The sequence below is a fragment of the Myotis lucifugus genome, unplaced genomic scaffold (genome assembly GCF_000147115.1).
Source record: "Myotis lucifugus unplaced genomic scaffold, Myoluc2.0 scaffold_72, whole genome shotgun sequence".
Lineage (NCBI taxonomy): Eukaryota > Metazoa > Chordata > Mammalia > Chiroptera > Vespertilionidae > Myotis > Myotis lucifugus.
The window spans coordinates 3,784,483-3,797,538 of NW_005871120.1; the positions used below are offsets into that span (position 1 = coordinate 3,784,483).

Consider the following 13,056-nt stretch of genomic DNA (forward strand, 5'->3'; position numbering starts at 1 on the left):
GGAGACCACTCCCAAGTTTGTCCATCCTTTCCTCATATGCCTTCAAGATACCACCTCCCTTTAGAACCTGGTTACCTGGAGCTTCTTTGAGGAGTGTGAGGCCGAGCTTAGTCCAAGGTCCCCACAGCCCAGCCTGGGTGATGGAGACAGATCCAAGGGACCTGGACTGCTTTGGACCAGTGGCATTGCCAAGATGTGGGCTGATGGGAGGAACCAGAGAAGGCCTAATGAAGCAGGCACACCTTACTACTTCCTGTGTTAATTGTCAGAATATTGGGAGAGTTGATAGAATTATCAGAGATTGATCCTTCCCCTGTGTGACCCACTCTGTACCACCATCATCCTGCATCATCTGGGAGCTTGGTCTCAGAGCTAGGAGGCAGATCTGAGCTCTAGACCGGACCCTGGTCAGAGCCCTTTTCAGTGGCAGGCCCAGATGTTAGTCCTCCCCCTGTGCCATGGCAGCAGGAGAGGTGACTATGCCAGCTCTCACCACCTCTGGCCCTCTGCCAGGCAGGGACTCCATTCTGCATTCCAGACCCAGACCGAGCGTGGCTTTCTTGGTAAGGCCTGGGGTCAGGCCCATGCTAGCTGTTGGCCAACCCTTGGGGCTGGTGCCATGACCCTATTTCCTGGCCAGTGCCTTGGCAGGCAGGTGCTCCCGCCTTACCGAGCTGCTCAGATAGCTCTGCCTGAGGTGAGGAAGACTGGCTTGACCTGTTGGAGGAGCCAGCCCTGCCCTCTATGACTTCCTGCCCCCGCACCCCGAGCACCTGAGTCAGTAAGCTGGCCAGCTGGGACTGATGGGGGTGTGTGCAGGGAGGCCAGGTCAAACCTCTTAAGGAGGTTGGTTTAGAGCACAGGTGAGCCATCAATGCTGTGGTGGAAACTACAGTCCCACCGGTTCTCACCAAGGCAGCAGGAGTGCCCAGCCCACTTGTCCTCAGACTCTGCCCTGAACCCATCACCTCTTGTTTCCACTCCCCCTACCCATCTCCACATGGTGACCTCTGCACATCGGCTCCTATCCCTGTTTTAATACTTAAGATGTGCCATCAGCTTTTCGTTGCTTATCTGATGGAGGCAGAACACTCCTTCTGATGTATTAGATCCCATCTTGTCTTGCATCTAGCCTCCCCAAGCCTCAGACCTTCACCATAATTGCCCAGGCCACCAACTACATTGTCCTCATTCTTCAAACAGCCCCTGCACCCACCTGCCACAGGCCCTTTGCTCATGCTGCTCTTCCTGCCTGGAACTCTCTCCCCTGGACTTGGGAACATCCCCTCTGCTCTCTGCTGTGTGTCCTCAGAGAACTTTCCCTTCACATATTTGTGGACTGTGTCTGCCTCTCCAGGTTGGGAACTTCTGGAGGTCAGAGGTGGGGTCTTTTGTATCCACCTCCAGTCATGCCTGTAGGTGGAGTCAAGGGCTCGGCACAAACCAACTTGCCTAAGGAATGAATGACTGAGAATGAACTGAGTGAAAGCCCTGTTAGAGCTGCTGGATGGACCTGTGTCCAACCCCTCTGAAGCCAGCATCAGTGTGGGGGGCACCCCAGGCCACACATTCCTTTGTCCCTCCTGCCTGCCCCTCCCCCAAGGCAGGCAGTGGTCAGACCAGGTCAAGAAGGGCAGTCCTGGCCCTGGCTGATTTGGCTCAGCAGATAGAGTGTCAGCCTGTGGACTGCGGGGTCCCGGGTTCGATTCTGGTCAGGGGCGCATACCTGGGCTGTGGGCTTGATCCCCAGCAGGGGGCATGCAGGAGGCAGCCAATCAATGATTCTCTCTCATCATTGATGTTTCTGTCTCTCCCTCCCTCTCCCTTCCTCTCTGAAATCAATAAAAATATATTTAAAAAAAGAAAAGAAGGGCAGTTCTGAGCCAACTCTCCCTGCTGGGCTTGAGGGTAATTAGAGGCTGTATTACTCACAGGTGACCAGCCCAGGGTCTTCCAGGAAGCTGTGGAGACAACCAGGGCCCCACCCAGCTGCTCAGCTCACTCTGTAGCTCCCAGCAGGGTATGTGTGTGGGGTGTAGGTGGGCAGCAGGCAAGCTTTGGGAAGTTGGCTGGGAGGGGTGGACAGGCAGGGGAGGAGAGGGCTGGGCCCTTTGTTGCTTGGGTGGGGATAGAGGCAGCTGTCACAGCTGGGTGACTGCTGACCACTGGGACCACAGTGAGGACAGGGTTCTGTGTGGAGACAAGTGTCAAAATGGGGACCCAATCCTGTGGGTCCCCAGGGACATGAAACCAAGACCAGGAAACAAATGAATGAAGGCACCTGCCAGAGTTCTGGGCCCCCTGCCCCTGAGACCGTGGGCTGGAAGGCGATGTTCACAGGGCTGGGGGCTGCGAAGGGCCTCCTCAGGGCCTGGAAAAGGGGCATCGTAAATCCCTGGACAGCCACAGGCCCTTGGCCAAAATCAGATGGGTACAGAGCAGCAGGGATGCTGGGGGCCTCCAGCCTTCCCTCCATGTTCCCAGCCACCGCCCCTCCCCAGACATGCCTTGGGAACGGGGGGATGAAGAACGGGGAGGCAGGGGAGCTTGGCAGCAAAGGAAGCCCTGCTCTGGCTCAGGCTTGGCCACAGGGGATCAAGGTCGGTGTGGAGGGGGAATTTGAGTCTCTAAGATGTCATCAAGGCCCCAGGAGCCTGGGGTGACTGAGGAGATGGCCCCCAAACCCTAGTGCAGACCTGGAACATCCACCCAACTGCACTGGATGGGGATGGAGGGAACCCCCCAGTTCCAGCACCTTCTCACCTGCCCTGGTAATGCTGGCATGATGTCTAGGCTGCTTAAGGTGGGACCAGGGACCAGGGACAAAATGTGGGGTCTGCCTGGGGTGAGATTGGGGCTGAGGTACAGAAAGAGGGGATGGATTCCCTGTGCCCAGGGCCCAGCACAGGTTCTAAGTGAAGCAGGTAGCAGATGGAGGACTCTGGAAAAGAAAGTTTAGGATGTTGGACATGCTTGGTGTGTTGGTAGCACAGGGAGATGAGACAGAGGGTTCTAGGGGACTAGCTGGATGCAGCTGGAGGGACCACATCCCTCCCAGCCACTGTGATGCTTGGCCTGAGCCCTTATCTGGGTCACAACGCTCACAGACCTCTTACTGCCCTTGGACCTCGGGTGGCTGGCTCCACCCATCAACCAGTTCTCTCTCCCACAGGTCTCTGATGCCCCTCTTGGACCCAGACTCTGGGCTCCTGGTCCTGGCGGGAAAGGTAAGGGAGAAGCTAGAACCACCCCACCACTAGCACCCCTACCCATGTCCACCCACGTCGGGCCCCTAGGGCTCATGCCAAGCCTAGTGCTGACCTTAGACCTAAGCAGACATCTGGGAGAGTGGGGAGTACAGGATGCTACCGCCCTCAGAAAGGAGGAACCAGAACAGTTTCCCCAGGCTCCACTAGTGCCAGGCTGAGCAGCCTCCTGCCAGCGTCTAGGCCTCCAAGTCTCCATCCATGAATGTCAGCGTCATGAGAACAGGGTGAAAATAGGGCAGTGTAGTACAGAGTAGGCAGTCTGTAAATACTGAACGTATACTCCCAGTGCTGATGAAGAACAGGTGAAGTGAAGTCCACCGAGGGCTCAGCTCATTGCCCAGCGCATGGTGTCTGCCATGCTTCTGTAGCTCGGGTCCTTAGAGAGGAATGGGAGAGCTGGTACTGGGCCTGGGGCTGCCCCAGGTCACCAGAGTTTGGTCAATGAGGGTCCTTAGGCTAGGCTCGTTTCAGGGTGAGAGTCAGCTGTACTGCTACGAGGTGGCCCCCCAACAGCCGGCACTGAGCCCAGGTAAGCACTGCCCGTCACCCTCCCCTCCCCTCTCCGTTTTTTTGTTTTCTTGGTGTGTGTTTTTCTCCTCCCTTTCTCTTTCTTCCCCTGCCCTCTTTCCCTTCCCTTCTCTCTCCTCCCCGCCTCCCCTCCCCTGACCACCCTGATTCTTTTCCTGTGGTTTCCCCAATAGTGACCCAGTGCCTCCTGGAGAATGTGCTTCGGGGGGCTGCCCTTGTGCCGCGGAGGGCGCTGGCTGTCATGGGCTGTGAGGTACTCCGAGTCCTTCAGCTGACTGACACAGCCATCGTGCCCATCAGCTTCCACGTGCCCCGCAAGGTGAGGGGGGCCGGGGTGAGGGGCTGGGAGGGCCTGGGGGCCTGGTGCCTCACTGACCACATACCTGTCTGCCACCAGGCTGTGGAGTTCTACGAGGACCTGTTCCCCGACACTGCAGGCTGCGTGCCTGCCTCTGAACCGCACTCCTGGTGGGCTGGGAGCAACCTGCAGGTAGGACCAAGGCCTGGCTGGCTGCTCCTGGTCTCCACCTGCCCCTGGAAGCCCTCCTGACAGCAGCCCCATGCATGCCCCCACAGTCCAGCCATGCACTAACTCAGCTGTCCTGTGTCCTCCATCCCTTCCCACCCCTCAACTGCTGCCTCCCTCACAGGTACAGAAGGTCAGTCTCAACCCGACCTGCCAGCCCCACCCCAGCTTCACTTCCCACCTGGTGCCCCCTACAGAGACCTCCCCTGATGCAGTCCAGCCTGCGAAGCTGCCTACAGGCAACAAGGACCCCAGTGTGAGTGCCAGTGGGAGGCCCCTGGTCTTTTTAACCTTTTCTAGCTGTCAGGCATGACAAACATGTAGTAGAAAGTGAGACTGTCACATAAAATCTAGACTTCTGGCTTCTCTTGAAATATTGGCAGATCTTAACCACCCTGCACCCGCCTTCCCACAAATGCTGGGAGCCAGCAGCTGCCACCTGCTGTCCCATGGTCTGAAGTTTCCTTAACCCCCATGTTATTCCCACCCCCTGTCAGCATCTGCCATTATGCCCCTTCCTCATATCCCAGAGCCAGGCTTCATGCCCAGCTCAGTGTGCCACAGTCCAGGAGGAGGGGCCCAGAGTGATGATCCCAGCATCCCCTCTCTTTGGCCAACTCACCAAGGGGCCTGTGACTGATCCCAGGTGCTTTGCCCCCAGGAGGGCTTCTCCTCCCCTCCCAGCTCTCTGATCTCACCCTCCACGCCATCCAGCTTGGAGCCCTCGCTCTCCAGCACCAGTGGCATTGGCACCAGCCCCAGCCAGAGGTCACTGCAGAGCCTTCTGGGTAAGTGGGTGGTGAGGGGGCAGCTAACCCTTCCACCCCCAGCCCAGTCATCCTCCTCTGTACCCCAGCCTGTCTCCCCTCCTGGTGGAGTCCCATGTCCTGTGGTATGAAGTCAGTCTCATCTGGAAGAGGGTGGCCTGGACCTTCCCTGGAGCCCTTCGCTTTCACTGAGATACCCTGAGTTTCTTTCCATTTTGGGCCAGTTGTGTTGGCTGGAACAGCAGGGGTCTGGGCCTGGGCACATGCCCTGCATGGTTCTGCAGTGAGGGGTCCTCCTGCAGGGCAGCCCAGGGTGGTCAGGTAGGGTATCCTTACAAGGCTCTGTGTCCCTACTGCCCACCAGGCCCCAGTTCCAAGTTCCGCCATGCTCAGGGTACCATCCTACACCGAGACAGCCATATCACCAACCTCAAGGGGCTCAACCTCACCACACCCGGTGAGAGCGACGGCTTCTGTGCCAACCAGCTACGTGTGGCCGTGCCCCTGCTCAGCAGTGGTGGGCAGGTGGCTGTACTCGAGGTGAGAGCCCCACCCTACTACAGCTGCCCCTAAGTCCCTGTGGTACACTAAAGGCATCCCTATTCACACCAGTCCACATTCCTGAGCACAAGCCATGTGCTAGGCATCTACCCAGCGTCCCCTTTAATCCTCCCAGCTGCCCCATGTGGGGTGCCACTCTTATCCCCATTTACAGATGAGAGTGGTGAGGCACAGAGAGGTTTAGTGACCTGCCGGGACAGCTGTGTAAGTGGTGGAGCTGGGGATTTGAACCCAGGCCACCTAAGCCCTACGCTGGAGCTCTTTTCACCATCTCACGCTTCCCCGCAACCTCGCCCCCCCCCCCCCCCACACAAACACACTTTCTGGGGCCTCACAGTTGTCACTTAAAACTCAAAGCACAAGGGGGGTAAGGCAGAGAGCTTGGACCACCCAGCAGTGGGGCATCGGCTACAGGGGGTGGGGACCCAGGCATGCTGTTTGCCTTGCAGCCCTGCCTGTTACTAACGGTACTTGGGGTGGGGGCACCTCCCACAGCTTCAGAAGCCTGGCCGCCTGCCTGACACAGCACTGCCAACCCTTCAGAATGGGACAGCCGTGACCGATCTGGCCTGGGACCCCTTTGACCCCCACCGCCTTGCCGTGGGTAAAGAGGCTGGGTGCTGGACTTGAGGGACGGTCCCAGGATCTTGAAAGAGGAGCAGGGGGAGCCTGGGTGTCTTGGGCCCAGCAGTGGTGAGCCTTTGCTTTCTGCAGCCGGGGAGGACGCCAGGATTCGTCTGTGGCGGGTGCCCCCAGAGGGCCTAGTGGAGGTGCTTACTACACCGGAGGCTGTGCTGACAGGTCAGGTGGGCCCTAGTAGGGCAGGGGGCGGAGGGACAAGCAGTGGCTCCTAAGGAGCTCAGTATCACCCCATGCCTTGTCCTCAGGTCACACAGAGAAGATCTATTCTCTGCGCTTCCACCCCCTGGCGGCCGACCTATTGGCCTCCTCTTCCTATGACCTTACCATTCGCATCTGGGACCTTCAGGCTGGAGTTGAACGGTTAAAGCTGCAGGGCCACCGGGACCAGGTAGGATAGCTGTGGGGGCAAGCGCCCAGCCACAGGGCAAGAGACCACCTCTCACCTCCCTACCTGCCCCCAGATATTTGGCCTGGCCTGGAGTCCTAATGGGCAGCAGCTGGCCTCTGTCTGCAAGGATGGATGCTTGCGGGTCTATGAGCCCCGGAGTAGCCCTGAGCCCCTGCAGGTAAGCAAGATGGGATGGGGGAAGTCCTCAGGCCATTGGGGGCCTGGCTGACCCTCATGTGCTGTATTCCAACAGGAAGGCCCAGGGCCTGAGGGGGCCCGTGGAGCCCGCATTGTCTGGGTGTGTGATGGTCACTGTCTGCTGGTGTCTGGCTTTGACAGGTGAGGACTCAGGAGCTATCGTACCTATTTCCAGACTTCAGGAGCCACTTGTGTCTCCCTCCCCCAGACACACATACACCTGTCAGGCATGCAGAAGCTGTCTTCACCCATCACTTACTGGATGGATGGATGGATGGATGGATGGATCGGGAGGGAGATAGGGAGGTGGGAAGGGAGGGAATAGTGAGTCAGCTGGGGGCCCAGAGGGATGAAAGCTGGGAACTAGTTGAAACACACTAAACAGAAGCAAGCCTACTGGGAGGGCCAAGGATTGGGCATTTGTCACTTAGGAGGAGGGATCAGGGAGAGCCTCCTAAGGGAGGTGTAGCAAGGAACTGGGTCACAAAGGGGCTAGTAACCAGAGGATATCAAGTGTGGGTGGGAAGACCAGGAAGCTGACCAGCCTGACTGGAGCAGAGGGCAGGAAACAGACCCTGGGGAGAAAAATCTAGACTTATTGGGCCACAGTGGCCATGGAACAGGTATCAGGGCCCGGACTGCTGAGGAGCGTTGGAGGGCAGTGAGGGTTTGGGGGAGTAGTTAGGGAAGAGGGGTTGAGGCAGGCGACAAGTTAGGACACTATTGCATTAGGCCAGGCCACTAATTCTAAGGGCTGGATCAAAAAAGAGGATAGGCAGGGGCCACTCCTCTGGCCCTGAGGCCCCCAGCTCGACAAGATCAGGGTCCTTGTTGGAGTCCTTGCCTGCCTCATGCCCCTCCAGCAATATGAACCTGTTTCTGCACCCCCCACCCCCAACCCGCTGTAGCCGAAGTGAGCGCCAGCTACTCCTGTACTCAGCCAAGGCCCTGGCCGGTGGCCCCTTGGCAGTGCTGGGGTTGGACGTGGCTCCTTCCACCCTGTTGCCCAACTATGACCCAGACACCAGCTTGGTGCTACTCACGGGCAAGGTAAGCAGGGGTGCACAGGTGCGGGGCAGGGGCCAGATGAGAGGAGATTGGGTGAAGACAGCTTTAGCTGACCACCTCACTCTCCCCTCTATCACCCCCTCCAGGGTGACACCCGAGTGTTTTTGTACGAGCTGCTCCCTGAGGCCCCTTTCTTCCTGGAGTGTAACAGCTTCACTTCGCCTGACCCCCACAAGGTGAGCCCTGAAATGCCATTTACCCGGTCCTCCTTCCCTAGGTGGCTCTACATGGCTCCCCCGCCCTCTCATGGCCATCTGGGGAAATGCAGGGGCGTGTCAGGTGTGCTCAGCAGCTCCCAGGAGCTGGTGGTTAAACTCAACCATTATTGGAAGTTAAACTATATAAGGTTAAGTTATATGAGCCTGCAAATAAGTTACACTAAAAATGAAGGCAAGCCATCGAACATACTGTCCAACCTATGAGGGAAGTCGGGGGGTGAGGGGGTAAGAGATTAAGCAAAGGACTTGTGTGCATGCATATGAGCATAACCAATGGACACAGACAGCAGGGGGGTGAGGGCATGTGCTGGGGGGTGGGAGCAGCTGAGGAGAGGTCAATGTGGGGGAAAGGGAGACTCATGTAATACTTTAAACAAAAAAGAATTCAAATTAGCCCTAACTGGTTTGGCTCAGTGGATAGAGCATCAGCCTGCGGACTGAGGGGTCCCAGGTTCGATTCCGGTCAAGGGCATATACCTTGGTTGCGGGCACATCCCCAGTGGGGAGTGTGCAGGAGGCAGCTGAATTGATGTTACTCTCTCATCAATGTTTCTAACTCTCTATCCCTCTCCCTTCCTCTCTGTAAAAAGTCAATAAAATATATTTTTTTAAAAAGAATTCAAATTAAAAATATAAATAAATAAATAAATAAAAGCAAGCTCTGGCCGGTGTGGCTCAGTTGGTTGGAGCATTGTCCTGTATACTGAAAGGTTGGGGGTTCGATCCCCAGTTGGGGCACATATGGAAGGCAACAAATAGATGTTTCTCTCTCATTCTCTCTCTCTTTCTCCCTCCCTCCCACCCCCCTCTCTCTATCTCACCTGGGGCTCAGTGGTTGAGCATCGACCTATGAACCTGGAGGTCATGGTTCGATTCCTGGTCAGGGCACATGCCCCATTGATTGTGGGCTTGATCCCCAGTGGGGAGTGTGCAGGAGGCAGTCAATTGATGATTCTCTCATCATTGATTTTTCTATCTCTCTCCCTCTCCTTTCTTCTCTGAGGTCAATGAGATATATATATATATATATTTTAAAATGAAGGCAATAAAGCCCTAGCCAGTTTGGTTCAGTGGATAGAGCGCCAGCCTGTAGACCAAAGGGTCCCAGGTTCGATTCCAGTCAAGGTCACATACCTTGGTTGCAGGCTCCTCCCTGGCCCAGGCCCTGGTCAGGACTCATGCAGGAGGCAACCAGTCAATGTTTCTATCTCACATCGATGTTTCTCTCTGTCTTTCGCTTTCTCTTCCCTAAAAATCAGTGGGAAAATATCCTTGGGTGAGGATTAACAAAACAGGAAAAAAAAATGAAGGCAATAAATACTCAATTTATCATTTCCTAATTATTTTACCTGACTTTATTATCTTTTGTGCCATTGAGGTTATTTACATCTGTCAGAGCTGCCCAATGGAAAGTACTATATGATGGTATGCTACTGTACACTCCTTCCCACATCTGTATGCGACAAGTCAATGAAATCAGCCATGGCAGTAGTTTTCAAACCATGGAAATAGGCAATGAATCAGGGCGTTTTCCTCCAGAGAGCCAGTTGTCAAACATGTAACAGCCCTGACTGATCTGTCCAGAAATGGGCCTTGGTCCTGGTGCTCCTAAGTGAGGAGTACTGGCACCCTGGGGGTCGGTGCCCAGCTGTGAGCTCTGGGCCCCAGACCCAGCTTGACTCCCCTACCCCCTCAGGGCTTTGTACTCCTGCCCAAGACAGAGTGTGATGTGCGCGAAGTAGAGTTTGCCCGATGCCTGCGGCTTCGCCAGACCTCCCTGGAGCCTGTTGCCTTCCGGTTGCCCAGAGTCAGGGTGAGGATGGGGGCCCAGTATGCCAACACCCAGCCCCTTTCTGGAGCTTTGGGGCTTGAGTGGCCCTTCCCAAAACTGCCCCCCTCACTACTTTTTGGGGCACCTGTTCCCTTACCCTGCTGAGATTCTGAAACTCATAGAAACTCCAAACTGGAGCCCCTCCCCATGCATGGCAGTGTGCACTGGGCCTCTGGTCAGTGCTTCTGGGCAGCCTCTTCCTCCCTCCCTGCAGAAAGAATTCTTCCAGGATGATGTGTTCCCAGACACAGCCATGAGCTGGGAGCCCGTGCTCAGTGCCAAAGACTGGCTGGGAGGTGCTAACGGACAGCCCCGGCTTCTCAGCCTGCAGCCCCCTGGCATGACCCCAGGTCAGAAGAGGGACTGGGGTGGGTAGGCAGCAGGGAGTGGGTGGGGGTTAGAGAAAGGGGCAGAAGACAGATCCTCTGTCCCTGCTGGCATGCAGAAACCTCTGGTGCTCCTAAGGATGGGATGGCTGTGTCTCCAGGCTCAGTCTCTAAACCACTGGAGGGCAGGGTCCAGAGTCTATGTTGCCATCACAAGTCCCCACCCCCAATACATGCACACTCACATACTCACATACTCACATACTCCTGCTTGCACACAGCCTGGTGTTCAGGGCAGGCCTTATGAACAGAGGGTTGAGTAGTTGTTAATGCCACCTCTGGGGGTCTCTGCCACAGAATCCCCTAGGTGGCTGGTTCCAAAGGTTGGGCAAAGATCCCCCACCGAAGGGACTCTTATGCCTGATGCTTGTCCTTGCCCCGCCCCAGTGAGCCAGGCTCCCCGTGAAGCTCCTGTCCGGCGGGCCCCATCCTCAGCACTCTACCTGGAAGAAAAGTCAGACCAGCAAAAGAAGGAAGAGGTAGGCACAGGAGAGGGCTGGCCGTGGGGAGGGGATGGGGTCCCCTTAGTTGCCCTTCAGTTCTCTAGCCTGACCCACATTGGGCAAAGTAGAACAAAATGCCTCTTTCACAATCTTGATGGGGTTCAAAGTGGGGTCCGACATTCTTGGGGTCAGAGGTCCTCTTCCCTTCCCACCTCTTCTCCTGTCCACTCTCCTAGCTGCTGAGTGCCATGGTGGCAAAGCTAGGGAATCGCGAGGACCCGCTCCCCCAGGACTCCTTCGAAGGTGTGGACGAGGACGAGTGGGTGAGTGAATTAGTAGGCCTGGCATCCCATCCCTCCCTACTCACCCCTGCAGCATGTGCCACCTCCCTTCTCCACACCTTCTCAACTCCCACCCACTCTTTCCTTTATCTCCCCAGGACTAGTCTGCCAACCAAGCCACCACTGGCCTCACCTGCCGTTGCCACCTCCTAGAACCACCTAGTGCCCCTGTACACCTCATATCTTACCCTCAAACTGGAAGGCACCTTTTGGCTCTGGCATAACTCATCCCAGAAACCCTGGCTTTCTTTGGGCCTTGAGCACTTCCATCCCCTCCAGGCCTTGCTAAAACACCCATGGATTGTCTGCACCTCTGCTTTCTCTGGTACTGCCAACTTCTCAGCTGCCTGCTAGCATGTGGAGCCAGAGTCATGGGGGTGGAATGAGTGTGGGGGTCAGTAGCATGTCCCTGAGCAAGCCCTGGAATCCCGGTTTCCCTACTCGGACATGGGCTGCTTTCGCAGAGCACCTTCAGTTATTACATGCCACCTCATCTTGCCTGCTGACCCAATTCTGGTCAATGGCCTTTGGGGGCTGGCCCCCTGCCAGACCATTTGGAGCAGCACCAGCCTCAGGGGTCTGGGACAGTCACCCTGCTCCCCAGGCTTGAAGCCAGGAGAAGCAGGCATCACAGGCTGACGGCCTGTTAAGGGAGTGTGAGCCCCACAGGGGCTGGCCTGCACATGCCTGGGATATTTTCAGCAATTAAACTTTTTCTAAGCTTGCCACCTCTTGTGCTGCTGTGGTCTCTGGGATGGCTGGGAAGGGAAGGGGACAGGAGTTTAGGTGAGGGTTCCCTCTGGTCCCAGGCTCCATTTTGCTCCTGAGGCCGTTTCCAGCATGCTCGAAAGTGCATTCATTCATCCAACACAGAGGTATCCAACAATGCTCTGGATGGTAGATACTGTAAAACAGATGGGGGTGACATGAGCTTCTCAATGTACTTAGTATAGTCTTATTATGTAGGGGAGCCAGATTGTGTGCAAGAAAGCAAATAGCCATAAAGAAGATAAATGATGTTGAAGAGAGTGACTGGGATGCAGGCGAAAGAGTTTTTAGGGTCTGGGAAGGTGACATTTAAGAAGAGAGCTAAGACCCAAAAGATGAGAAGCCAGAGAGAGCCATGAAAATGTTTCAGACAAAGGGAAGGATAGCCTGGGTGCTGAGAGAAGAAAGAATTTGGAGAGTTGGATGAAAGGAAAGAAGGGCAGTGGTCCATAACATAGCACAAAGCAGCCTGTCTTTCATTCATTCAACACACACTTAGTGCCTTCCAGGTGCTGAACTTCCAGAGTGGAGTAAAGGGATAAAAGTTATCCACCAGGAATCCACATTCTAGTGGGAGGAAAGATTATAAACAAAAATAAAAATAAGTGAATAATATAATATGGTAAAAGATGATAATATAACCAAATTGCTTGCCACCACAAAAACCAAACTCATTAGACAGGTGCTGGTGAAAAGGGAAAGAGGTATCATTCAAGTGCTGGTCACGAGAGGAGATGGAGGACTGTTGTCACAAAGCCATCTCAACATCTCAGTGTAGGCAGGGTTGTTGTTTTTTGTTTTGGTGTTTGTTTGTTTTTAAATATGTTTTAATTGATTTTAGAGAAAGAGGAAGGAATAGGGAGAGAGAAATATTGATTACCTCCTGCACACCCCCCCACTGGGGATCAAGCCCACAACCCAGGTGCACTGGTAACTTCTTGGTGCATGGGATGACGCTCAACCAACTGAGCCACACTGGCCAGGGCCAGGCAGAGGCTTTTATAAGGAGGGAGAGGCAAAGCATAACAAAGAAATCAAGGGAAGGGAGTTGAAAAGTTCTCTCCTTGCAGTCCAGTCCATTCCAATAAGGACCTCAAAACTGGTCAAGTGATGGCCTAGTGT

General features: G+C 55.4%; 1 protein-coding gene across 4 annotated transcripts in view; it reads left to right on the forward strand.

Annotated features, from left to right (window-relative positions):
• The window catches only part of CORO7 (coronin 7), a 59,450-nt gene extending 47,556 nt beyond the window's left edge, over positions 1-11,894 (forward strand). Inside the window, exons 10-28 of one of the 4 annotated variants that reach the window (XM_006090416.3) lie at positions 3,173-3,227; positions 3,741-3,798; positions 3,971-4,116; positions 4,195-4,287; positions 4,448-4,579; positions 4,985-5,111; positions 5,455-5,630; positions 6,147-6,255; positions 6,366-6,452; positions 6,539-6,681; positions 6,755-6,859; positions 6,935-7,020; positions 7,788-7,929; positions 8,034-8,123; positions 9,862-9,978; positions 10,211-10,346; positions 10,770-10,861; positions 11,062-11,148; positions 11,265-11,894. In XM_006090416.3, the coding sequence (XP_006090478.1) occupies positions 3,173-3,227; positions 3,741-3,798; positions 3,971-4,116; positions 4,195-4,287; positions 4,448-4,579; positions 4,985-5,111; positions 5,455-5,630; positions 6,147-6,255; positions 6,366-6,452; positions 6,539-6,681; positions 6,755-6,859; positions 6,935-7,020; positions 7,788-7,929; positions 8,034-8,123; positions 9,862-9,978; positions 10,211-10,346; positions 10,770-10,861; positions 11,062-11,148; positions 11,265-11,270 (1,987 nt within the window). In that variant the 3' untranslated portion in view covers positions 11,271-11,894. Of the gene's footprint in view, positions 1-3,172; positions 3,228-3,740; positions 3,799-3,970; positions 4,117-4,194; positions 4,288-4,447; positions 4,580-4,984; positions 5,112-5,454; positions 5,631-6,146; positions 6,256-6,365; positions 6,453-6,538; positions 6,682-6,754; positions 6,860-6,934; positions 7,021-7,787; positions 7,930-8,033; positions 8,124-9,861; positions 9,979-10,154; positions 10,347-10,769; positions 10,862-11,061; positions 11,149-11,264 lie in introns of those variants that run through there. The other 3 variants (XR_002829707.1, XR_002829708.1, XR_002829709.1) reach the window with 3 other exon arrangements.
• Positions 11,895-13,056: the final 1,162 nt, after the last annotated feature.